General features: G+C 41.0%; 2 protein-coding genes across 4 annotated transcripts in view; one reads left to right on the top strand and one right to left on the bottom strand.

Moving 5' to 3' along the window:
- LOC107265049 overlaps positions 1–19,909 on the top strand; it is a 76,473-nt gene extending 56,564 nt beyond the window's left edge. For 2 of the 3 annotated variants that reach the window (XM_015734025.2, XM_015734024.2), the window contains 8 exons: positions 13,733–13,926; positions 14,360–14,539; positions 14,936–15,261; positions 16,086–16,246; positions 16,503–17,045; positions 17,591–17,763; positions 17,890–18,039; positions 18,204–19,909. In XM_015734025.2, coding sequence (XP_015589511.1) covers positions 13,733–13,926; positions 14,360–14,539; positions 14,936–15,261; positions 16,086–16,246; positions 16,503–17,045; positions 17,591–17,763; positions 17,890–18,039; positions 18,204–18,323 — 1,847 coding nt within the window. In that variant the 3' untranslated portion in view covers positions 18,324–19,909. The remainder of the gene's footprint in view (positions 1–13,732; positions 13,927–14,359; positions 14,540–14,935; positions 15,262–16,085; positions 16,247–16,502; positions 17,046–17,590; positions 17,764–17,889; positions 18,040–18,203) is intronic. The other variant, XM_015734027.2, reaches the window with a different exon arrangement.
- A 45-nt stretch (positions 19,910–19,954) lies between these two features.
- On the bottom strand, positions 19,955–23,329 carry LOC107265053 (E3 ubiquitin-protein ligase RAD18-like). Its single transcript, XM_015734037.2, has 7 exons — positions 22,981–23,329; positions 22,807–22,885; positions 22,188–22,734; positions 21,858–22,119; positions 21,681–21,741; positions 20,842–21,618; positions 19,955–20,577 (listed from the first exon to the last, which is right to left on the bottom strand). Exons 1-7 carry the CDS (start codon positions 23,029–23,031, stop codon positions 20,186–20,188), a joined length of 2,169 nt encoding a protein of 722 aa, XP_015589523.1. The 5' UTR covers positions 23,032–23,329; the 3' UTR covers positions 19,955–20,185.
- Positions 23,330–23,464: the final 135 nt, after the last annotated feature.

Genomic DNA, 23,464 nt, shown 5'->3' with positions numbered 1-23,464 from the left:
AAAAAAAAAAAAAAAAAAAAAAAAAAAAAAAAAAAAAAAAAAAAAAAAAAAAAAAAACCTAAATATTCCACTCGAGTATAAAAAATTGGAGCAGTCGTTGAACGGGCTGAATAAAAAAAAAATGTCCAAAATGGTCAAGCAATTAGTTACCAACAGTACCGCGTGAAATTGCACACCATTCGCTACTCCGAACCTTATATCGAAGGCAATAAATAACAGTATAAATTTTTTTTTTCCCGCAAACTCAGCAAGACTATCGACATTCGTTTCCTCCACTCGGCAAGATTTCCTTTGCCGAATGGACCTCCTGGGCAAAGTGATTTCGCGAAAGCGTGTGCACCGTATATCAATCGTCCCGTGCGTGCATGCATGCGTCTCTGTCTAATTTGGTATGCATCGCAATTTCAGTATTCCCACGAATCCAGAATACTTCCGTCGCGCCACTGTCAATCTGGACGTCGGACGATATTTTACCGAAGTCGCATTCTCGCGACGGCGAAATCACTTCAGTTCCGATTGATTGACAATGCATGGGGAATACATAAAACAAAAAAAGAAGGGAAATATCGATATATCAAACATAATTGTTTTTGCATCGAGATATATCGATAGTGTTGTATAATCGATATATTCACTTACACCTGCATCGATAATTCAAGAGATTATCTTTCCGATTGAAATCTTCCGCGAGGTATTCCCCACGGCTTTGGTATAGGGATGCTGCAAGGGTTCACGAGATCCGATGGTCCGCACGCTTCGGAACTATGCAAATTTGATCCTAGTAATAGCTTCAGTGCTTGGGAGCAGACTTCCGGTATGGCTCTAACTTGGCTTAATCGTTCCTGAACGTCGAAGTTTGACGAGTGAGTCGTTACCGTCTTATTCACCCACGAAAGTCCAGCAAAACCTTATTGAACCTCGCAGATAGGAAGTACGGGTAGGTAATCCTATACCCTTTGCACTTTGACCTTTCACTTCACCCAGCAGTCTTGTTTGTATCGAATCTTGACTCTCAGGATGAATCCGTTCACCCTCTGCCAAAAGCACGCACCGGACGTGTACGCTAGCCGAGGGATCCCGGGGAACGTTCTGGTACCTACGTCGATATTAGCCTGCAAGAACAGAGAGGAGGAACTCCCTTTGCGATGGTTTTCGGGCTGCGTACCTGGCAAAGCGGGGCGGCACCTTTACGTAAGGCCCTGTTTGCATTTGACGTCCTGCGAAGGCAAACAACACATTGAAATATGCCGAGCGACGGGGACCCTAGGGACCCTAGGAATTCTAGGGAGTACAGGAAGAGCGACTACCCAGCCGCCCTACAGGTCTCTCGGGCAACGCGTGTTTCGCCATGCGTAAAATCTTTCCAGGATTAATGCTTCCCGCGGGGCTATAGTTCGCTGCTGGATCCTTAAAGGGGATCTTCGTGGCAGGGGATCCTCGGAATGCTGGTTAACGTCCTTCCGAAATGCGATTAACGTTTCTCGACCGCGAATCGCTTCGAGCTTTGCCAAGCAAACGAGAGGAGAGAAGAGTCGACTAAGTAGATTAAAAGTTATAAACGGGAAACGATTGACCCAGTTTTCGAATTGTCCGTTACTCGAAGAAAATTTATGTACATTGTATTGCATATATGTATATCTGAAAATTTATTTCGGGACTGTTTAGTCTGAGCACACCAATGCCATTATGTATATAGATATACCTTATAGATTTCTATCCCTTCTCAAACGTTCCTTGCCGGTACCATGCTTACCTATATTTCCCAGTCGGTAAGCCGTTAAGTACGAAAAGTCTCGTTATAAAGGACGAGCACGTAAAATATGACGGACTAGCCCAAAGTACCTACCGTACGGGGGGATATGGATCCATATACGTAACACGTGTATAACATATATATATATATATATATATATATATATATAGTAAATGTATATACAAACTTACCCAGAAAGTTCAAGGAATTAAGAAGAGTCCTTGGGATTTATCAGAGGCTATTCGTGTAGCTATCGTAGATAGTAGGTACACAGGATCGGAAGGGATGAAGGTATACCCAGGATGCGAACCTGTCCCTCAACCCTGTTAAGCCAATCCCACGGGATTCAGCCCGGGTTGCCGATGTATTCCCCCCATTGATCCATGCCCTCGACATTTCCTCTTTTTTCTCTCTCTCTCCCGCGCCTCCGAAACGCACTTGGAGAACATAGAAGAGTCTCGTGGCTCCGGATGTTCCCTTCCGTACAGGCTGACGTTGTAAGTATTCCAACTCAAGAATGCGCTATCGATCTTCGTTCCGGCCCTACAGTAGCGCAGACACTTCCGTCCCTTAATTCCGAACTAGGGCACTTCGGTATGCATCTCTCGCAGCCCAGCATCCATTGTTCGTATCGTCGAATATCGCGCTTTCGAAGTGCCTCTGGTCCTCCGACGTCTCACCGGAAGTAGTTACCAGCCGAGGGATTCGTAGGGACTCCCCAGTAGTTCGATCCTCTGCTGTCTGCGGCGATTTCACAGTTGTTACTCGGTCGCGCAATTCTTGAGAAAAACATTATCTTGTCAGACCTCTCATCTTGGCCTGCCATCAAAACAGTGGGATCCTTTCGCGAAGTCTCACGTGCCTTGTATCGGGTACCGACCATCCGCTCGACTACCGTTACAGCTACAAGGGGAAGTGTCATGATATACCCCACTCACAGTATCCTCCAGTCCTGACTTATTTTCCTGCTGGAACATTCCATATTTTTTATATTCTATTCTTTTGGCCACGTTCCGACATCTCTTTATGAGCTTTTCAAGCGCCTCTGGCCAAAGGAGAAAGTCTTTCTCTCTCTCGCTCTCTGGCTAACGGAACTTTTGGGTACCCTACATTCCACCTTGGTTTCTAACAGCTAAGAGCCGAGTTAAAGCCCTCATCACTCTCTCGGTAATCCCATTTCCTGGGCGATCGGATTTATCGAGGAAAAGTCTCTTGATTTCTTTTTTACCCCTCACTTCCACGTGTCAACGGCCTAAATCCAAAGACGAGTTCGACGCCTTCGTCGAATCTAACCTCAGTCATTCGTCGCGGTACGATTTACGATTTTCTGTAAATATAGTCAGGGATTCGTAATACGGATATTAAAAAAAAAAAAAAAAAATCTCAACACTTCCTACCCGACGAATATTGTCCTCGGGCTTGCGCTTGAAAGCTCCTGGGCACTCCTGTACAATTTTCTATGAAAACGTCACTCTCATTCTTATACCGCCAGATTGCTCCGAGCTTCTGGTCGGGATGCTCCTCGTTGCTCCATACGTGTTTCTGACGTCGCTTGGAAACTTTTGGAATTGTACAGTTACTTTCTCTCGCCGGGAAGCTTTTGGACGAGTGTATACTGTATATAGTGTACGATGAGTACCCGATGGGCACTGACGTCAACACAGTCGTCGTAAAGGACCCTTTGCAGTCTTTGCCAATTTTATGCCGGAAGAGTCTATAGGCGTATACCTGTATTTCATATATAGTCGATCTATAGACGGATGCTTGTATTATACGTGTCTTCTTCGTACCGAGTCACACTTTTTTTTCCTAGGAACGATCAACCCTCCCAACGATTTATTCAGCGAACGATCTCTGCCAGAAATTCCCCGTCGACGTCCTTCACTCTTCGCGAGTTTTGAAATATTGCCTGCTTGAGTTTTTCTTATTGTTAGCGAGGAGCCCGTCGTCCAGAATTAATGTGCTATATGTGCCATTGAGTCTGCGAGGGCTTCGAACAAAGCACGAGTGTGTTATAAAAGAAGAGCATAGAATGACGCGTAACAATCGGACTTGAGCTTCCGTTCCTCCTTTGCTCTGGTACATTATTCGTCTGATGCGGAAGACGTATTGAATTTTTTTTTTTTTTTTTTTTATGTGCAAAAACAAACTATCCTTCGTTTTCCCTATATTTTGCGAATGATATTCAAAATTTTCAAAATCGATCCAACCCTGTGATTTCATCCAATTTCACTGTAGAAATATATTCTGTTCGTATAATAGGAATTAATTATTGTTTTTATCGTATACGAGTAACGTATTGGGTATAATCGTATTATTATGATTTTTCAAAAGAATCCCTCGCTCATAAACCGATTATGGCGACGATTCCTATTAGTCCCATGTAAAACGTGTGCGAAGGGTCTTCCTGCGCGTTTTGTACGAAGCGACGGTTGAAAGCGTCCACGTTTAACAGGGTTTCTAACCCAGAACCATAATATGCTAGACGCACCCTATGTCTGGATGCCGATGAAACACATTCTTGTTGGCACCCTTTCATCAGCGGCTTACGTAACCACAGTTTCCCCCATACTGGCCGATCTACTCTTTTCAATTCTAATAATCATGCAGGTAAATCGTCACTCTGTCTCTTACATACAAAAAGTAAATGGTTCTTCTCGGATAGTTTCATCCCTCGCTGTATTTGCCGTACAGCGAAAGAAGGTAACGTGTGTTTCCTTAAAAGCCAGTACGTAACTTACAGACCGTCTTGTAAAATCGGACGGCGAAACCGACATGAATGAAACACCTACGCCTGACCCTGTGGAGACTTGGGACGTCCAAAGTATATCTAGTATTGCACGGAACTCGCGAGGAGCTCCAAGATTTATCATCTGATCTCAGCTACCCTTCCTCGTGCCAAGAGACATATCTCGGTTCCACGTACGTAAGCTGCTTCGGCAAATCGGAAAGTCCAAAAGTTTCAAAAATCGTATAGACATCGTTGGATAATGTTAGAGCACAATTTATATGTGTACCCTTAATTTTATTGACACCCCGTACATCAATCCCAATGAAAAGACGGCATTTGCCGTGGAATCCAATCAGCTTCCTACTAGTGTCAGGTATGTACAGTCAGCTCCACAAGTGCAAAGCTCGTGCCTCTCGATCCGAGGAACGTCGGCCGCGGTTTTATATACCCTGCAATAGGAAATCAGAATCTACTGGCGCGATATTCAAATGAGCTACCTCGTTTCCTCGGCGAGGAACTTCCGGCGAAACGGAACGGCGCTCGTAATATCGCGGAGATACAAAGAAAGGGCGGGGACCAGAGACAAGAACCATAAAGCGATAATAATCCAAGGTATCATCCTGGGTATATCTACTCGACTTGCCACGTATAAACGAACCTTAGGGCACCGTTTGCAATCGGGCATGCTCGCGAAGTTCCGGTCTGTCTATGCATACTGGAAGATTGAGTGCCTCGTGAAGTAGCCTGGATTATATACGTGTATGTAATTACGTGCATGGACGAGAGCGCTCCCATTATCATCTCCGTTATTATCTCCCCAAGTATTACCTACACCGCCGAAATATTCGATTTGCACGTTAACGAAACGCCCCGTGTACGTCACTGGGTAAATTATGGGCGTCCGGGCAATTTCTTTTTGTTTTTTTTCTCTTCTTGGAAAATTTGTTATCGCACGAGAGAAACCCCGTATAGTAGCACAGCCACCGGAAATCCGCTCTCGGCCACTCAGGTAGCCTAGCTGCACCCTGGTAATTCATAGTCGATGTGCCAGCCTCTAGTGTTATCAAAGCTCAACACCCCTTGACCAAACCCCATATAAGAGCCTCTTCACGCTTAGCACTTTCTTAGATTCTATTTATATATATATATATATATATATATATATAGAAAAAGCCTTTCCGTTAGACTGACCGTGCGAGTTTAATGAATACCGTAATATTACGTTATGTGTATAATGTATCTGCTCTGTATATGTATAGTTAATCATACTATAAGTAGCAGTGTACATAAAAGCATGCAATTTAGAGTGACTAAGGTAAGACCCTTAATGGGAAAATTATGAAAGACACGCGTTATTTAACGGCTATCTCGATTAAGCCCCCCGGTATTCACGTTCCTGGGGAAGTTCAAGTTACCGTGACTGTCTGCCTTAACGCGGAAGGTACGTTTAACCTTGTCGATTTTTCTTAAGGGCTGTGAATCACCCACTGTCTCAGGAGGGGCGAGTGACTGAACGATCTAAGATGGCAAACCAGTTAATACAAGGAGATACGTATATTTCAGGGTGGTATGGTGAATTACAACCCATCCGGGTTAACTTATGACTCTCTACCCCTACGGAGACTGAGTTCGAGTGTCCTGTCTCAAAACCTTCCCATTCGTTCTACATCCTGAGCGGCAGTTGGACGGTTGACCTTGACCTAGGTAGATACTCTGAGATTTGGAGTATCGGTTCGTGGCGCAGAGTAATAAGGGAAGAGATACAAAAAATCTCTATCGTATCATTCCTCATTGTGATATATACGTATAGGACACTAGACCCTACTCATATCTTGGGAGAAAATTGTAATTTGCCAAACGGGATGTGTTTCATTAACGCTTGAATTTTGAAATGGAAACCCTGTATACCCTCGATATTTTACATATATATACGTGGGACACCGCAGACTCTCAACAGTTGTTATTCCGCCCCTGGAATGTTTTAGGCATTTTTTAAAAAACTTTTTCCCTGTCTGCTCCTTTTTTTCTCCAAGTATAATCTTGCATAATATTGGTACTCTTGGAAAAAAATATATATACTTCGCTTTTGATTTCTTTTGTTTACTTTAACTTGAGGCTCATTTTCATATCTATGATATCATGGGTGTAGCGGACACTCTGCTCATCAACCTTTTAATTATTACTCAGCGAAATCTGTTTTGTCTTTCCCGGTCGAGGTTTACAGAATTATCAGGCGCTCTAATCTATGTATAACAGTAGCAACCGTACTCGGAAGCCGCAACTACCGTGCGACCGCTGTGCCATAAGCGCTATTCGCACACTATACCGCCACCGCCAAAATTCCACCACTTCGATTCCATTGGTGAGATTTATCACGTGGAGTTTACATATGAGAATGCGATGCGTCTTAATAAGTCAGTAGCTTATTTTGAATTTTCACCCTTTTTCTACGCCCCTGCCCGTCGAGCCTTTCTGACTATCTATATATATACGTATATATTATACCTACTACCATTGGACCATTACGTCACATCGAATTCTCTTTAACCAGATAGATGGCAAATTATACGGTTAATCAAGGTAGGATCCTGCAATTAGTGCCCTTTATGCACTGAAGTAGACGTAGATTGAGCACGGTGTGGTTGGTAATTGCGCAAGGATCCAAATCCAAGTATACCTCTATCGAATGCAACGCCCGTGACGCATCGCTCGAATTATTTCACGATTCTGATTGAAGTATCAACTTTGTTAATTAATAAGGTTAATTATCGTTGAACACGTCTAAGCGTATATACTGGATGCTATTTATCGTCGTTCGTTGCAATTAAAGTTACTTGTGCTAGTGAGTGCTAGCACAGGTTTTAAGTGACTGTAAAATTATTAGTTATACTCGGAGCACGTGTTACGTAGTATCGCAAAATGCATCTTGCGCGGTTCTATGCTGCATCACAGGATGTTGGTTAATTGTATCTCGTGAAAACAGCATCCAGGCTCGTCAAAGTTTCCTCAAGTAATTAAAGTTCGTAGTACACGCATTATACTAGCTTTTCAAAGACCTGAGTGGGATATTGAATGTTAGTCGATTGGGAATCAATAATACCTCAGGAACCTCCTATCCTATTGAGAGTATATCCGAGGGTGAGTTATTTTAATAAATAAATTTTGTTCATTAAATTTTATCGATATTTCATAACACCATTGATCGATTTGATTTGGCGTTCCTCACAAAGCGATTCGCAGCTCGATGGGTAATATCACGTGGATAAGCACTGTTGGTTTCTGAGCAGTGTCAGTCCTTTGCCAAGGGGAAGTTAGACATAGCGGCTAATCGTGACCTGTGATAATTAGAGCCCTTTGTGCTGCTCCGTTTGAATTAAATGGTGAGATCCGGTGTTCGATACTCAAACACAGTGATGAGAGATCGATAAGTTATTTAGCACAAGGTGGTAATATTTTTTCATGAAACTGAAAATTTGAATAATTCCAAAATTTTTATTATTATCTCTGAATTTCTTTTAAATTTGACTTTTCGCCTAATCGGATCGAAATTCCGCCAGACGGAGGGATGGGCAAAGTTTTATGGAGAAACGTGTATATATATAGTCGCGTTTTCGCATTTTGAGAAGAAAATATTTTCTTGAAAAATAGTAGCGAGCGTAACAGCGTTAATTTATCGATTGAAATACATTCAATTGGTGTCGATTAATTATACAATGTCAAAATCATGAATTTTATATTTCCAATAATCGTATTTCAGTAAACATATACGTCCCTGATGCATTTGTATTCAGCGAGAATTTATGCACGTACGTCATACGGATCGATAACACGGATTAACCACGCCGATGACAAAGTCTAATGAAAATCAATTAATATTTAAGCTCTTTATGCTGTAATCTCGAAACACCGTAGAACAATGGAATTTAACCTATTCTACCCCAGAAATTTCATTGATGCAATAGCGATAGGTATTGCATACATTTAGATATGTACCGCGTGTTATATATATTGTATATGATCTATCTTAGCTATTAAGATCATCCCTCGCGATCAGGGATAACATATACCCCGAGGAAACGTGCGCCGGAAAGAACAGTCTTAGGGGTGTGACTTGACTACTACCCCTGGTAATTGGATAATACCCTACAAAAAGGATACTCTCGTATAACGTATGTTACGCGCATTAGGACAGAGTCTGTCATGAGTAATTATACTCGCGTAAAAAATATATATATATATATATATACAGTACATATTCTTCATTGCTCCGTACGAAAGAAAAATTCAATGAACGATCGAGCCTGTAATATTTACTGCTATAAAACAAAGAGGGTTCAACGTATTTCATTAACAGCCGTAGATTGGTAGGATTTGAACGAGGGTTTAAGTGCTGCTGAAAATCCCTTAAAAGCCTCAGGCTTTCATTTACTCAACCGAGCTACGTAGGCGAGAGAACAATAATTATGCTGCTCGGCTTGAAATTCTGTATTAGGGTTACACCTAGTAAGTCCCTTCGGCATACATTACATGTCCCTTATTTAACATACCCCCTTTTTCGCATTATACCATTTCTCTTGTACCGCGCTGACGAGTTCGGATGCTCGACCAAGTAAAAAAATATTTTGAAAATTATTCGGGCCATTCGTCATTTTTATGAACATTGAATATCACTGATTTTCGGCTAATGACTAAGCCTATCGACTCATCCTGACTTGTAATTTATGGAGTAATTCGTATTTTGGCATTCGCGGTTCCCTCTCGTCTCAGTAATTAACCATGACACGATTATCAATTAGATCTACGAACGATCTACGAGGAACCAATTGCCTGGAATGATTAGGAGCTAAAATTATCATGCTTGATCGATGAACGATGCTCGGGCTGGAATGGCAAATTAAATCTGGCGTTCGCGGAAACAATGGTTTCCTCCTTGCCGGGAGGGTTCCTTCCTTCCTGCAAGGGATAGGTTCGGGATCGGGTCTGGAAATGGAGTTTGGGTCGGAGCCCGACTACCCTTAATGGAGCGATTACTCGTCTACGTGAATTTCGAGATGTCAGGATTTCGAAATTGAACAAGGAGCCAATGAGTCATTCGTACCGTAACCAAAAAAGTATATGGACTTTATTGCCTGGTTTATTTAATCGATCGGATTTTTTCGGATTTTTCAAAAAAAAAAGAAATTACACAATTTCATCGATCCACGTATACAGGAGTTTGGCCTAGGGTATCTCTTATACGTACGAACCGATTCGACCGTTACCGGGCACGTACGTGGATAGTCGCGCGAATCCCCAGAGAATCGCTCCGTGTAGTTTGAACGAATCGAAATAGTTTCCGGCTCTGGGAATCTAACCGGAACTAGACGAGAGCTTCCGTAACGCGGTTCGTTCAAGTTCTCGTCCTCTCACGTTCGCAAGGTAAGAATAAGGCTGCGCTCTGGGTATACTTGCAGCGAACGTTCGATCAACCTGGCCGAACTCGAGGCCGAGAGGTTTTATCCCGCAAGTTGACTGGGCAAAGTTCATGTACCGCGTATACGTGTAGGTACGTGCGATACGAAGCCGTGGATATAAATAAAGTCAAGCCATTGTCGAAGGTGCGAGCAATCGTAATTCAGGATCTTGGCTCTGTGAATTATGGATGAATAAGTATTTAAAAGGTACCGTTACGTTTCGCGAGACGTATTCTTCATCGGTCGATAACGGGGCACAGAATGCCATCGTTAGTGCAAAGAATTGAGCGAGCAATTAAGCTGAGATTCTGGGGTGGCGTTCAAGGTTGGATGGTTAGGAGCGGAGAACAAAAATGTAGGATGGATGAATGAAGGGAAAAGGGACAAAAAATTGGGTACAAGCCAGCAGAAGTTGGTTTTAATTTTTCTTTGTCTCAATTACGGTCCGACGGTGTCCACTTCGATATTGTCGAGCTATTACAAATCTGGACTTTGGATACTTAACGGAGCGATACCACAGTAGCTTAAATGTTACTTTTGGTCACGACGAAAATCAATTCTTGGCTTTCCCTCGTTCTCTTGAACCTTGAACTCTGCCTGAACCTGTTATTAAGCTTTCGTTAACGAGCTGATGCAATTTGTAATTAAATAGAGAGATGCTTACTAGAGCGTGAATATAAAAAGGGTATTTATAGCTTTGAGAATTCAACGGCATCTTTATGTTGATTTTATAATTATTATTTCACTTGGAATATTCATATCCCCGTGTGACGAAATCGTCGTAGAATATGGCCGCTATAGATGTTAGAAGAATTAAAAGGCACAGAGAGACAAGACCAATGGTTATTTCTTGTGAAATAGCTCTCAATTGCCGTTTCGCCTGATTGAGTCACGAAGAGGAAAGGGAAAAGATATGCTGATAGAGGAAATGAGATAAGATACAATAAATTCAAACAATCTTCCTCGGGTTTGATATCTCGCTTGACGTAATCCAATATTTTTGTATCTTTGTAACGATATCGATTGCTAATAATGGGTTCGAACGCTGTTCTATTATCTCGCAATGTGAAATTACGAAAGATAAATACTCGGTGGACTATTTAATATTTTTTCTTTGAACGTCGAGAAATTTGCATTTTAGGACTTTTACTGTTGGAATTTCCAAAAAAAAAAAATAGGTCAACCAATTACTGGGTAACCGTGTTTACCGAAAGTCTCGTTGTTGGCCAGATTCAGCTTACAGTATTTTATATCGGTATCACCTATCGTGGCTGAGGAAATTTCAATAAACGTGAAAACGGAAGCTGTGGAAGAGCCGCGGTATGATTCAAATAGAAACGAATACTATATGCATCCTTGTGGTTATCTGCAACGAGCATTGCACTACGGGCCAATATTGGTTGAGGGAGCTGGAAAATCGATAATGTCGGAAAACAATTATTATTGTGTACATACACTTGCCACGTCGCCTGGAAACGATTGACGACTTGCATTGTTCACACTTTCCTCGAAATCCATTGGACCCACTCGTTAACGAGTTGCTCAATGGAAAACGAGAATTCCTCTTAACCGTATTAAAAGTTATATCGAACCTACCGGTAGCTCGCAATAATTTCTTCGCTTTACCCGAAAACCTTCCGCAGCTACGTTCGCAGCTGTACTGCCTGGGCCGACGACCTTTGTACATCTCTATGGGTCTCCCATGTGACGCTACAAATTCACAGAGTCTGTAACTGATGCTCGGTGCATTTTTTGTTGTTGTTGCTGCTGCACACTGCATTCGGTATGCTACGAATGCTACAGTGCATTCGTAATGCGGCATTTGGTGCAGACAGCGCCATTCGAAACAGACTCGTGAAATTTTCAAACTATCAGCAACCCACTTGCAATAACTATAAAAGCCAAATTGAGGGCATCGCGTAGCTATAACATAATGAAATAAGTCATAGCAAGTGTTTGTTTCACGGACGAACGTGTAACTTTTGTTTTACTTTATGTAAAATTCTTTTGACGTCACAGCATCACACGTGGGGAGGGTATTTGAGTCTTGAATTTCCAGAGAGCTTTGTTAACCTTATGGAAATCCATGTTGCAGGGCCATATATACCTTCACCTGGGTTATCTTGTAATGGCTCCCGTAACGGGCTACACCGTGCATGCTGAAGCTGCATTATGCTATGCATAACCTACCTTGTAATCCGCTGACTCACGTGAATTAATATGAGCGCAGATAATAGATAGTCCAGGAGTCACAAAAAGAAGGGCCTCAAGTTCGAGTCGAAGCCGTGCTTTCGAATATTAATTGGCGCTCTAGTCGAATTAGCAAGGCCGGTAGCCGTGGCCACATTGAAAGCTTCTTTAAATTACTTTAATTTGAAATTTTATTTTTTTTTTTTCACGCTTCTGCCACGTTACTCGGTGCAAGCTCTATAAACATTACGAATTCAGATATTATATTCGACTCGTTTACGAGTTCAAATTTACGCGTCAGCTGGTAACTTCCGGTACAATGGAATGCCCGCCAAGAGGCAGTATGAACTTTTAATTATTAGTGCCGCCAGTTCGCACTCTTTTTCTCTTTAAGCCCCGTGAATTATTCAAATTGCTCTACTCATTAAGCGTAAAGAATACTCGTTCGTCTACGTCACGGGCATTTAACTGCTTCCGTTAAGTTTAACGCGTTACGTCGGAAAATTAATTACTACGAAACTATGCCGCTCATTACACCGGACTGACAATCGATACAATTACATCCGTGAAATTAATGAAATTGCCAGTGTGTCGCAGTAGCGCCGTTGGGCGGGAAATTCAAAAAGTATCTCAGCTCGATAATGACGGAATACGTGAGTCCCCCTTTCTTTTACATTGACAATTTTTTAATTGCGCAATAATTTAATAATCCCATTGAAATACGTCAGTTCGTCCGACTCGACATCTGACGAGCATGAACGACACTCATATAGCCCATTGTTCATGGTTTGGATACATGTAAAATTGAATTTCCAGTATACCTCCGAACTACAAGGGTTGGTTACGTATCATAAAAACGTGGTATAACTTTGTTACCTAGCTTTTTGAAACATTTCCTATACATACCCTTTACCTGCGTATATTTATGCATAAAAATAATACGGAAGTAAATATATTCATGAGAAGTAAAAATACACGCGCGAGTAGAACCGAACGTAACGCGAAATATGTTATAACCCAAATGGATTTACGGCTGACTTCACGCGCCTAGTAATATCAAATATGCAGCTGGCGGTGTCCTTTATACGTAACTCGTGGAATTCCACGGCTTTTACGTCCGATAATCAATTAGCTAAATCCCCGGCGTATCTTCTCCCTCTCTTCCTCGCCTTCTTCCTGGTCGGCAGGATTCTTCGTTTCGACTTCTAAATGGAGATAGCATTCCTAGAATCTCAGGAATACCATCCTCTAGGAATATTTGTACTTTCTGTCTGGGAACACCTACCCCCAGCTCCTACGAATTCCACCCGGCACGCCTCGTCTTGAAGGTTCAGTGCAAAAGATAAATTTTACTCGAAGAGTTATCACGAATAACTCTTTTCTCATTCGCTTCGAAGGACTCATTGAAGTAGTTGAAATCAATAGGAAGCAGCGCTCGAAAGTTTCCTCGACAATGACCGGTCCATCGATATCATCCCTTAATTTTTGTGCGATGCCTCTTTTTCCGTAAATCACTAAAACTATCGCTAAGACCCATCACGGTATCTGAATAAAAATAGAGCAGAATTGACTCGTTGATGTATAATTATATTTTTACAATTTCAGAAAGTACCTTCCGCGTGACGCTGCAGAAAAGCAGTCGAGGACTTGGCCTAAGTGTCTCCGGTGGTGGTACGGCCGGTCCTGTGAGGGTTAAAAGACTGTTTCCTCAGCAGCCGGCTGCACTTTCGAACAAACTGCAGCCTGGTGATATCCTCCTTGCTGCCAATGGGATACCACTGACAGGACTGACCAACTACGTAAGTAATGCCTACCCGGTAGGTAGGTGGCTTCAACAAATGTTGTTTCCCCTTGTAATTTCCTACTGGTTGCTTCTATTGTTTCTCTTGGGCTCGTGGTAGAATTAATAACACATAATTATCCCACAGTGTAAATTTATATAACGCGTCGAAGATAACTCCTGCCAGAGGGATACGTTCGAGCCATTTCAGTGTCCTCCGTAGTACACGCTGCTTACACGTGCATTCCGATACTAAGGAAGACGTATCCTCCCACGGGTGTTGGAGATTTCCATGTCATTAGCATAATGCAACTTGGTACCGACTGGTCAAAGAGACATTATCTCCAAGCCCTATAGTGCCAGAGTATACCCTTGGGTACACGATAAGAGTACAGCGATGATGCTGCCAACAGCCAAGCAGCTGATCTTACTTCTCGTGCTACTTGTTGCAGGAGGCTCTGGAAGTTCTAAGAACGACGCCCAGCACCGTGGAGCTAGTGGTGTGCCGTCCACCCGGGGACGCGACGATTACGCCTCCTGGTGCACCTCCGCCGCCGCCTGCACGTCGAGAGCCGCCTCCGCCCTTACGTATACTCAATCCGTTGCCACCTTTGCAGATAGAACCTTGCGGGGTGAGTTGTCGGTCCGTCACGACGAATAGTTGCTTTTCAAATTTTGAGGTTAGCACGGAAACGTATTCATTGGGATACTCGTACCACGAAAAGCAAATTATTTCGAGTACTTGAAGTTCATTGTACGCGGAGCTCAAGTGCGTTCTATTAAGTAAATGGAAGATCAGTGCCGGTTTCTTAGTAAGGATCAATATGCAGGAGACGCGAAACATTCCCCGGAGTTTCCTGCAAGTTTGTCCTTCCGCTAAGCGTCGTCTCTCGTCATGAAGGCGCATCCTGATTTACGTCCTGGCGTTCCGCCATCGTGCACACCTTGCGCATCCGTCGCGGATTGAACGCGTGCTCGAACAAAGGGCGGTGAAGGTAAATGGTCTTGTCAAGGAGTCAATTTTCCAGGAATTCGATATCGAGATGACTAAGGTCGCCGGCAGTCTGGGATTCACTCTGAGGAAAGCTGACAGCAGTGCTTTGGGACATTACGTCAGAGCACTCGTCCGAGAACCTGCCCTGAGCGACGGTAGAATTCAACCTGGAGATAAGATTGTCGCTGTGGATGGTGCCCCATTATCCCCCATGAGTCACGAGGAAGCTGTTGCTCTGCTGAGACAATGTGGACCAAGGGTCAGACTACGTCTTTATCGTGATCTTGCTCAGACACCCGTTTCAGCACTCTCCCCTACGGAACCAGATCATCCCCTACGTCCACCGCGTACCAGTTTGAGGTAATGAAGATTCATTAAGCAATCGAATAATACCAATTATCGATCCGTTTGATTGTATGATTAATGTATTTTTGACTGGACGATTATACTTAATTGGAAGCTGGGTAGGATAGCACGCGGGGTGCTTCTTAGGATTTATGACGGAGTCATTGGGTCAGTACTTCCTTGTTTCAGGGCAGGAGGCGTTACGCGTGTATGTCCAAGCATATTTTTCGACAAAAGTGCTCTCAATAATAGTAATTGAAAGTGTGGGAGCGAAAGAGCGTCGGGGCTGCAATGTGACATCACTCGCCTCGACGCCTTTCATTAATTCGCAGTCTAGTCTGTTCACGGCCCAGCGGCCCGTTCGCTTCACAGTCGGCTGCTTCATTCAAATTTCATTCGCTGTCGCCCGTCTGAATAACGCGCTGATTTATCATTCCGCTGAAAACAACGAACCGTTTGGTGTCAACCAGTGAAAATAGTTTTACCACGTTTCAAACTACCATTGATGTCACTTCTTTTATGTGCTTAGGGTCTCGATACCACAACAATATTTAACCAGGCACATTTGACACTTTGGGTCTCTCTTCCTAGCCCACGTGGTATCTCCATTTTAAGCCAAGGCGAGTGAGCCTTCGTGAGACCACCTACTTGGTCGTTCAGTTTCAAAGTGATTGCCTCGAAAATTGCATCTAAACTTTCCGAGAAATTGCGCACACATTGTTCCCTGTCTACTTGACTTTGGTCATTTGTCGAATTTCAATTGGAAACACAAAGTCTTAGATCCTGACCAAAATATCAATATACCCTAGACAGGTTGAAATACATGGAAATATTTTCAGGCAAGAAGCTGTTGACATGCTGTGTGACTTGGCTGTGCGCAAACTGTCGCCAGGAACTTCAAGCGGATCGAGTTGTCGACAGTCGCCTGGGGCCTCTTGTAGCTCTCCCAGGAGATTACGTAGACCAGCCACTAGGACACCCACTGCTGAAAACGAGCAAGGTACAGTACCTTCGTCCTGTTATTATTTATTCCATTCGCGGATGTTAACTCGCAGAATGTGTATACACATATAACGTTAGCTTTGCACTGACTAACGTGGTCGATGATTCATGGTATCGTGCCATAAATACAGATTCCACATAAGGTTCTGTCTGTAAGAGATATTCACGAATAGAAGTATCGACCTTGATATTTTTTTTGGTCTATTAATACGGTATAACGATAAAGAAAATCACACTGTGTTCATTTTTCACAGCTGGAAATCCTCAGAAGTATTACGTGACGCAGATGTCCACCACAACCCAGGTCGACACCTCGGACTCTGACCAATGCTCGATAAAGACTCAAATAACGAATTCTCAGCCGAATACTCCTGTTACGGATATAATTGATCCTCCGCCTCTTTACGATGTCTGCGACTCTGGCGAGTCGAAACCTCCAAGACCAAAGTTCTTGGACCTATCCGCGGCCCAGGGTAAACCGCACTTCCAATTCAGCCTCGACTCCGACTCGGAGTACACTGGACCAGTGGTCGTTACCGAGACCGATTCCAATTTAGCAACCGAATGCGACTACGATGACTTGACCAGGGACGTGCCGGCTTTGTCCAGTGACGAGCAGGATACTAATTTACCCTCGGAACCAGCCTCCATGCCACCCGTACTCTCGTCCACCAGCAGCACCAGCACCGCCTTCAGCTACAAGAATCCTGCCTATCAAAGTGCCAATCCTGCTTGTGGTAGCAATGAGAACAGTGCCAAGAACAAGGCTGCTCACTCTAGCGATCAGGATATTCCAGGTTTGTCAGATCGTTCTAACGGAAGTTACACTGGCTAAGATCTCTACCCACTTATTCGTACATTTTAATGTATGCCCATTGAATCTGAAATCTAATTACGTCGTAGTAAGATGGAAAACGGCATGAGGGATGCTCAATTGCAGAAGTGTTCCGCTTGATTTACCCAGAGGGAGCAATCTGGACATTCCAACTCGTTTAGAGGCTCGATCGATGCCTGTGCTACTACGTTACAGATTATATGTAACGTGCAATTGATCGTAGTGCTTGAATTACTTATTTACCTGATTCTATTAAACTTTGAACGTTCGCATTGAGTGACATTAAATTTTCTATTCAGCCGATTACGATTACCTTAATACCAAGGCTATCGGATAATGTATATATCAGAGATATAGAATGATCCTGACGATATGCTTAGCTCTTATCTAAAAAAATACGTTATATGACTGCCATACTACTAGACTTCACGCCGATAACGTTCTTATCCATATATCAGTAATATTGTCACGGTGCCAGCCTAACGTCAGTTGCTCTACACTATTTAGGCAAAGTTTTGGGTACTGAAGATCCGGCCGGTAGTAAAGGTCTGCTCAAGTGGAAGGGAGTAATGTTCACGCCGAGTGACAGCGTCGGAGAGGATGTAAAGTATGAGGATGAGGCTGACAAGAGTACCGAGGAACCATCCACGACTAGTAGTGCACACGAACAAGAGAATCAGGTATGTCGATTCTACTTCAGTTCAGAACTTCCAGTCCTGTCGGGTCATCAGAGAGACCATTTATCACGAGTTCGAGTATCTCTGCGTTCCAAATTGTATCCTGACCATTGTCCTCGTCTGTCAAAGGTGTTCATGGTCGAATTGACACGTGGATGGAACAGCCGTTTGGGATTCAGTTTGCAACCCGAAGGAAATCGTACAGTGATATCGGTAGTCCATGCTGATAGTGTAGCAGCCAAGGATGGAAGACTGAAACAGGGTGACGTGTTAATCATGGTGCGTTAATTTATCTGAATTAAATATTTTTAAATAATATACAAGTGAATCGAGGGCAACCAGTATACTGTACTGTTTGTCCTGATGATACATTTGCAGCTGCTGCAGTGAGGGCTGCAATTAGCTGGCACCTGTGACCGTCATGTTCTCTTTTGTTTCACCAGGTAAACGACGAGAGCGTCGAGCACATGTCAACTTCCGAGATAATAGACTTATTACGCAAAATACGGGGCTCCATTGGGATCACGGTCATGCGGCGAAACAAGTGCGAGAATGCAACGTGATGTCAACGGGATTAACGAAGTTAATGATAATAATAAAATGTCTGCTGTATTAAGATACAAGGAATATGCCAATTTTTAATGTATATTCTATATGAGGACTGCGCTCTGGTGATTATTTTGCCAACTGCTATCTAGTCGACATTTAATCATTTCTTTCATACGGCAGAGCTTGTACATTCGATCTACGACTTTAACGGGAATTCATTAGAAATTTTTATAGTGAAGAGAAATTAATGACCACTCCGTCGTGATAATTATATTGGTTCCATCATCTAAATGCATTTAGACGACGATCGATATAATGAAGTAATAAAAATTGAATTAATCGATTATAACTATGTACACTGCCGCGTGTAGCACCGTGTCAAATGTTGGTATCGCTACATGAGACAGTAATTGAATAATCAATGCGTTTTACTCAAATGATTTATTTACTATCGATTCTGTGCCGTTTTCTTACTGTCAATCCTATTCTGACTCTTCGATCAAGATGTACAATAATAATACTCCATTGTATAAGGCGTATAGGGACGAACTCAATAATCAAATAGTCAATCAAAAAAAATTGTATATAATACAAAGACCTACGATAAAATTTGTTCCCAGCACGTAACGATGTATGTAAGTCTAAAGTGAAATCTAACCGCACGACGAACCTTTTTTTTATAAATATACGAACAATCGCGCGCTTATTGTTTTTGTATCTTATTTATCAATGAATCATAGGGCGCGTAATAAGATCTGAATTAATTGAACATATCGCTGAGTTTATGGTGAACATAATCAGCACTGCTTTCAATGGTGTCGCTTGACGACCGGAAAGTCGGGTAGATTGGAAATCCGCCTTTAATAAATAATGTCCATCGTATTTAAATGTTATATCCTGTATATTATCTTTTTGCGTAAATAGGCAAGATATTGAAATTCATAATGTAGTTATAGGTGAAATTGAAAGTAGAACATTTTCATCGCACGTTTTGACCTCCATAACGTTCTGTAATTACTGAATTTTTTATAGTAACATTATTGGATTCTGGCCATATATCCATGTCGACGTTGTACAATGGCAAGTATACAAAGTACAATATCGCAGGATAGATATTAAAGGAATTCATTGATACGTTTGCACATGCGTGGTGGAATTAGCACGGTATTCTGCGAAACAGTAACAATCGCGAGCGACAACTCAAAATCAAATCAAAATAAAATTAGCCTAAATAAGAATTATCTTGAGGAATAATGATTAATGAATGTGATAGTTAGCTCTTTTAGGATGTTAGTACTTTCAGACCTTTAATGAACGTTAGTTCTAACATAAATATATATTATATATATATACGGAAAACACACAAACTTTGACCTAGATAAATGATACCAAAGTAATATGTAAGTTATATCAAAGACAATTATTTTAATGTTCCATTAAGACTATTAAATTATTATTAATGCCTGTTATAAAACTTGAAAACCCCTAATTTATGAGAAAGACGCTAATGACTGCGTCATTGACAATTTTGTCATTGTTGATTCCCTGTGTGACTGCAATGTTGTAATGTATTCAATAAAATTAAATGTCTTTGATAAATTGATCTCGTATGTTTGTATTTCCATATTGAAAAGGTATCCTATTATGATTACTAATAGCAGCGTGTGAGCATTATATTAAAAAAGTTAGCTCCTTTATTATATTTGTAGTTTTTTTCTCAATCAATGTGCATATTTATTTTTATTTTTACAATTTCATCATAGTGATAAATATAGCATTGGATGGCTACTTGATTACCTAATTTCTGTTCGCGAACTACGTTCACTTAATATCGTATATTTATTTTTACAATATATTAAATGAGTCATTAAGAACTTCATGTTTTATTGGTGCATTTGCGCGTTGGTCTCTTTGGTGGATTTTCAGATTTATTCATGGTAGATATCGCTCGTTTTTGAGTGACCTTTTTAGATTTCGATTTATTCTTATCTATAACAATCTCTGAATCATCCTCAAGCACTTCCTTAGTTTGATTTATATTCTGTTCATCGAGAACTTTCTTCGATTTTACACCGATTCTTGTAGAATTTACAGTGTCTCCGTTCTCTAAACCGGAAATGCGATTTCTTTTTCTAGTCGGTCGACGAACAACGCAATTTTCGTCAGTAGAAGATTTAGAATTCTCTTTGCCCGATTTTGAAGGAACTTGCAAGGTACTGCTACTTGCACGTTCCTTCGACTTCCGTCTTGTTTTCAAATTTATGGACTCTGTAAAAGCAAAATATTCCATTGTTAGAAGAAATCGAAAAATCCATACCATCCTACTATACATGGTACATGAGAGTCACTGTTATAAACGAATAGACTTTATTATATTAACGAAAAAAAAACAGACGTGAAAATAAAGAACAGCTTACCTAATAATCACAATAAAGATATTGTACTTATAGTAAAATAACATTTTTGCATGCAGTAAACAGAACTTTTCGAAATTAAAGATTTCTAAAAGTTCTAAATAATGTCATTACGCACCATCATCAGTACTATCGCTAGTCGACAGGTCAGATAAGAAGTCCTGGGCAATACTCATTGCCAAGTTCATGCTTTCCATTTTTCGCTGCTCTTGTTCTAAAATTGACCTGTTTTTTAAAATTGTATTAACAGAGTTTGTACTTGATGATTTTACACGATCATTGGAGCACAATTTCACACGCTTATTTGTAATTCTTTTCCCGCTCTTGATATTATCACGCGTTGTAACCACTTCCGGCGAATGTGAAGACGAACCACTTTTGGGATTTGCTACATATATTTCATTCGTCGTATTCTGTGAAATACTTGTATTTGTATTACGAATATTTCCATTTACAATTGAATCATCCTCATCCGCGAATCCTTCTGTCTTTACTTTAGGCGAATGCTGTTCATCAGCCGGTGATGAATTCAATTGATTCAATTGAAACTTTGAACAGGAACTGCTTTTATCTGGCGAGGCATCAGAATTTAATTCGGTCATAACGAATCTCATAGGATCATCACCGGTGTACCACTGTAATGGACATGAAGTGTTCGAATCATTGTCTTGGAAGGCAAATTCTTCATGATTCAAATGGTAATGAAGATTGCTTTCTTCACTTTCATTGGCGGCATTGGAACTATCGTCCTCAGTAGGATCCTTTTTTATGGACGTTACAACAGAGTCTTGTTTCTCACTTGGAGGTAAAATGGATCTTCTTACAGGTTTCTTTGGATTTCGTCGATCTTTAATATTCTGGATTAGCTCTTGAAAATTGGTCTTATTGGCGTCCACTGTAAGAAAAATATTAGCACATTATTAAATACAATAATCACAGATTACTGATAGAACGTACAATATTTTTTTCTGGCTTCCTCATTGCTCTGTTCGTCAGCCTTCCTAGAGACTTGTAACCTCTGAAAATGCACACAGGTGAGCAAAGATACATTTGAATACGAACCAAATTTTTAAATTTGAAAATATGAATCAAAATTAATTATTGATAGTAAGCATTATAATTAGTAATATTTACATTTCCGGTAAGAGCTGCCTTTTGCATCTTTTTCTCAAGAGCTTCTTCTTCTGTGCATTGTTTGATCAATTCTACAACTGATCTAGGTACTTCCTTATCGCATTCTGCATTGTAAAGAGTGGAGTATCTTTGAAATCGCGTCTCTAAAGTTTTTCTATCACCCTGGCTTGGCAGACCATATTCCCTCATCTTTTTTCTCAGTTCTACGTCCTTCATGACATTAAACACCAATTTTGGTAAAGGTTTGCGTTTTTGTTTAATACTGAAATAAATTAGCAACATATCCCTTAAATAATGCAATTTCTAATAAAATTCAAGTACAAATTTTACCTGACTCTCGATTCATCAGTCATGGCATCTCTTTTCAAACAAGCATCAAGATGTTTATTTATATGTTGTGAAGAAACTTCAACTTTACAAACAGGACAAGAAGATTCCTTTCTAATGTCCACCATGTCCACCGGTTGCACAGTCTTTCTACTCTTAGGTGTAAAGTATGAAGCTATTTTGGACATTCCACTTGTGCCAGGACTGGTAATACTTTTTTTTGGAGTACTCATAGATGGAGTTTTGCTGTTTGAATTGGGAGTAAAGTTTTCATGCACAGTACCATCATCTGTATGCAATTTTTTTGGAGTCCTAACAGAATGATTGCTACGTGCTGGTCTTATTGGTGGAGAACTAGTGATCAAATTTGGTATGCTCTGCACGATAGCTCCAGGAACACACCTAGCTAAGTTTTCTCTAATTATCAAAAAATTACTTATGACTTCATCTAATATCCTATTTGTATGTAAGTCCTTTTCATAAGTTTGCTCACAACAAGTAGGACATTGTGTTTTATAATGTAAATACTTTCTAATGCACAGAGAGCAATCTGAAAACACATATATAATTATTGCTACAATATATCTTAATAATCATAGACAAGATAATTTAAAAAATTTACAATTATGAGAGCATGGTGTCATAACTGATGTTTCTATATATTCGTAACAAATTCCACACTGTAATAAATCCTCGATTCTCTATAAAACAAAAACAAAGCAAATAGAAATCCATTATTGCCTCTGCAACCATAAATATTAGATAAAGATACAAAACACTACGTTACGATACATACCTTAAGTTCTATGTATTCAGTAGGCCACGTAATTTGCACAATTTTTCCCATATTGAATATTAAAAATAATACTTAAATAATTACGTAAAGGTTAGTATGAATTGTAAACAACCACACAACAGATAATTGTATCTAATATATTCCATAGACACTCGTATAAGCCATTATTGGCCAGCTGACAGTAATCAATGAGTATTCAGGCTGTATACAGTCATTATGGTAAGCAGTCTTTCATTAATGATGAAATAGATACTATTGTAAATTAGTTGCTTTTCTTCAAAGAAATCCAAGAATAACAGTGTATCTAATTCCCGCCATTTGTACTCTGGCACCCCTTGAACATGAACATACTAATGAAACACAGTGGCTTAAACCGTTTTAGTTAATCATAGCTGTTAGCCAATCGTTGTGCTTATCTTCTTTTGAAACTAATACGCGATTGGCTAACAGCTATTCGCTTTTCATAGTTTCACATTTGACGTAC

The sequence above is a fragment of the Cephus cinctus genome, unplaced genomic scaffold (assembly GCF_000341935.2).
Source record: "Cephus cinctus unplaced genomic scaffold, Ccin1 Ccin1_scaffold0215, whole genome shotgun sequence".
NCBI lineage: Eukaryota > Metazoa > Arthropoda > Insecta > Hymenoptera > Cephidae > Cephus > Cephus cinctus.
Note: the sequence above shows the minus strand (reverse complement) of the source record. Positions and strands in the feature narration are given on the sequence as shown.

Bases quoted from the DNA above. Each gene is read 5' to 3' on its own strand.
- LOC107265053 (XM_015734037.2), bottom strand. From the start codon at position 23,031: ATGGGAAAAATTGTGCAAATTACGTGGCCTACTGAATACATAGAACTT. The intron at 22,735-22,806 runs GTAAATTTTTTA...ATGTGTTTTCAG, and splicing joins GACACCATGCTCTCATAATT to ATTGCTCTCTGTGCATTAGA. The intron at 21,742-21,857 runs GTAAATATTACT...GTGCATTTTCAG, and splicing joins AGGCAGCTCTTACCGGAAAT to AGGTTACAAGTCTCTAGGAA.